Genomic DNA, 2983 nt, shown 5'->3' on the forward strand with positions numbered 1-2983 from the left:
TATAAGATATTAATATTTCAATCAGAAGTATCTCGAAAGAAAATATTTATTGGAATATTTAATCAGCGTCTGTTGACTTTCGAGTCTTGAATCAAACAACTTTGCAGTCGGATCACTACACCACAAATAGATCAATAAATTATCTCTATCGGCTATAGGGGCTTAGAAAATTGGAAAGTTTGTGATTTGGCTTAAGTTTGACTGCAATGTTCTAACTAGTTTCTGATTAGCATTTTTGTTGATTGCTTGGCCCTTTCTGGGTAACATGTGATCTGCAGCAGCGTTCATAATGTGAAAAATGTGTACAAATTATGCAAAAGTGTGTAAGACACGAAGATAAATATGTAATGACATGTTTATGTTTGTCTCGTTGGCTTGTTTGGTAAACTGTTTAGGGCCAACAGATCGAAAATTGATTGGGACAGGGCAAGGCCAAGCTTGGGCTTGGCAATCAATTAGAGCCGAACAGCAATGGCCATAATGGTAACAGCTAACACACTCGAATCGTGTAATGGGGCTCATTACATCACTTTATACAAATAGTGCGGCCCAAATCGAAGATCGTGTATCTTGACAACTTAAGGTGTGATCGCAATTCAAGGCAATAAATATGTAAGCTGCCCGCATGCAGATGAGAGCAAAGAGCAGATCGTTACAATTATTGCGTGGCTTGATCTGTAAAATTAATAAATACGCAAAATTTTATTCAGAAATCGAAATGAAATGCAAGCAGAAGGAGTTAAGCATTTGAGCGCCGATTTGGCTGTGGATCGAAGTTCAGCACATCGAAGGTGAGAATCTTGTAGAACGACACCGACCAGCCAGGATCGTTAAGGCGCGACAGCACGCGTCCTATCATCATGTTCTGGGACGTTGGCGACGCTGGCTGCTGGGCATGGTGATTGCCGTCGTCGTTGCTGGAGGAGGTGTCAATCGGGTTCCTGGAGGCCTCCTCCTTGCGCCTCCACTCGGCTGTGTAGTCACGACGAAAGCGTATAAAAATCTCAGCAAAAACAATTCGATGTGGCACCGAGACAACATCTGACGGCGTCTTCAGCTCGTTATCCATGCGCCGCAGAATATCGTTGATTTCCACCAGCTCGGTGGGCGAGTCGAAATCCTTCGTATTCCGTAGACCGACAAACAGCATATCGATAAACGCATACTTTCGCCCATAGTTCTGGCGCGTGGCCACCTTCATGGGTATGGCCCGACGCAGGTGCTCGTGCTCGAAGCGCACCAGCTGCAGTCGCGAATCGTTGCGAGATAGTAGCATGTCTCGAGTGATCTGCTGGAAGCCCACGGGCGTTGTAAATTCACTAATCTTCTCAGCACTTTGCTGCCGTATGATGTCCGTCATCACAATGGCCGCCTGCTTGGAGCCCTCCACGAACTCGCTCTCATTGAAGCCATAGTCCCAGAGCCACTTCAGCTTCCACATGTTGAACTTGGTAATCAGATACTTCCATGGATTGTGCAAATACACCAGCTTCGGTATAATCTTGCGTCGCTGCTCGTTGACGGCATTTTGGCGTTTCCATCTGCTGCCGTGCACCTGGCGGCTGTTCAAAGCTGACTGCGTTGTCCGTATGCTCCTGGGATTGGCCCGATGTGATAGGCAGCCGATGCAGTGGCTCAGGCTGAATGTTCGCTGTACACCATTGTTAAGAAGAAAATTAATTAGCATCTCGACTTCAGGTGTAAAGTGCTTTGCATTTTTCTGCAGTCTGTTTAACCAAAATTCGTTTTATATTTTAAACTAATTTTTATTTATTTTTTAATATGCCTGTAAACTAACGAATTTTGACAAACAATTCCAACTTTTTTTCACTGTTTATTTATAAAACATAAGAGAGAGAGAGGGAGAGAGAGAGTGTGTGTGTGTGTGAAAGAGACATAGAGCGAGAGATACAGAATAAAGATTCCCGCTGCTGGCAAGTGAATGTCTTATGTTAAGATCGTAAACAGTATTTGGGCGATACATAAATTATATTCGACTTGGGTCGACTGCGTGAGTGGCTGAGTATCTGAGTATGTGAGCGCTGCGTGGGCCAACAAGTGCTACGGGCTGACTCTTTTCCGGACTGCGATCACACACGCAAACGACATTAAAATGAGCATAGAAATGATAAGTGGAAGAAATGAAAAGCTTTAAATGCAATTGTTGCGCTTTGGAGATGTGTATTTAAATGGCGCGGCAAATTTAATTATGTGTAAGAAATTTAATGGAAAATTAAAGAGAAGCTGCTGAAAGCTTGAGCGAAGCGAAGCGACACACACAAAGAGAAATGTTCGTAGGTTCGTTAAGGCATGTGAGCCGAGCAAGACCCAAGAGGAGAATATTATATATTGCCAGCTTAAGATATAAGAAAAACTTATTCTTTAATATATATGTATATACAATTTTATATATGAACATATATTATTTATAATAAATAAAGTCTTCATGATTCTCCTTAATCTTAGTCCTAGTTACAGTCCTCTCACGCGAAAACTTAACAGCTTTACTATTTAATACGAACTTTAAAAAATGTTGATCGAATACAAAATATAATCTATACATCTATAAGCTAAGACTAAGTCCAAGTCAAAATGTACTCAACAGTATGCTGAGTGTAAATCTCATATACAATGAATCTTAAATTAATATAAACTCTTTTTGGTATTTCATGCAAATTTAAGTATCTTCCATGAAAGATCTCAAAGAGTTTATTATTAACCTTAAGTCGATTTCGACGTCTAAGTACTCCCAGGAGCAAACTGAACGATTTACTTAGAATTTAAATTAACTTTTAAAGGTTTTGATGCCAAGTTCAGACTGTAATAAAGGGACATCAATTTGTGCATTATTAAGCCAAGTCTAACTCGAAGTCAAAGTGCTCCCCAGAGTAAGCTTAAAAGCTTCAATTACTTTCGAGTAGGGCATCATTCAAGCTGACCAAGCTCTTTCTAAACCGTCTAATATGATGTACAAGCCTTACTC

The 2983-nt window shown here is 40.9% G+C and overlaps 1 protein-coding gene across 1 annotated transcript; it reads right to left on the reverse strand.

Moving 5' to 3' along the window:
* Positions 1-678: 678 nt before the first annotated feature.
* On the reverse strand, positions 679-1836 carry LOC6580757. The gene has a single exon (XM_002006524.4). It carries the CDS (start codon positions 1685-1687, stop codon positions 740-742), a length of 948 nt encoding a protein of 315 aa, XP_002006560.1. The 5' UTR covers positions 1688-1836; the 3' UTR covers positions 679-739.
* Positions 1837-2983: the final 1147 nt, after the last annotated feature.

The sequence above is a fragment of the Drosophila mojavensis genome, unplaced genomic scaffold, assembly GCF_018153725.1.
Source record: "Drosophila mojavensis isolate 15081-1352.22 unplaced genomic scaffold, ASM1815372v1 contig_81, whole genome shotgun sequence".
In the NCBI taxonomy this organism is placed as follows: domain Eukaryota; kingdom Metazoa; phylum Arthropoda; class Insecta; order Diptera; family Drosophilidae; genus Drosophila; species Drosophila mojavensis.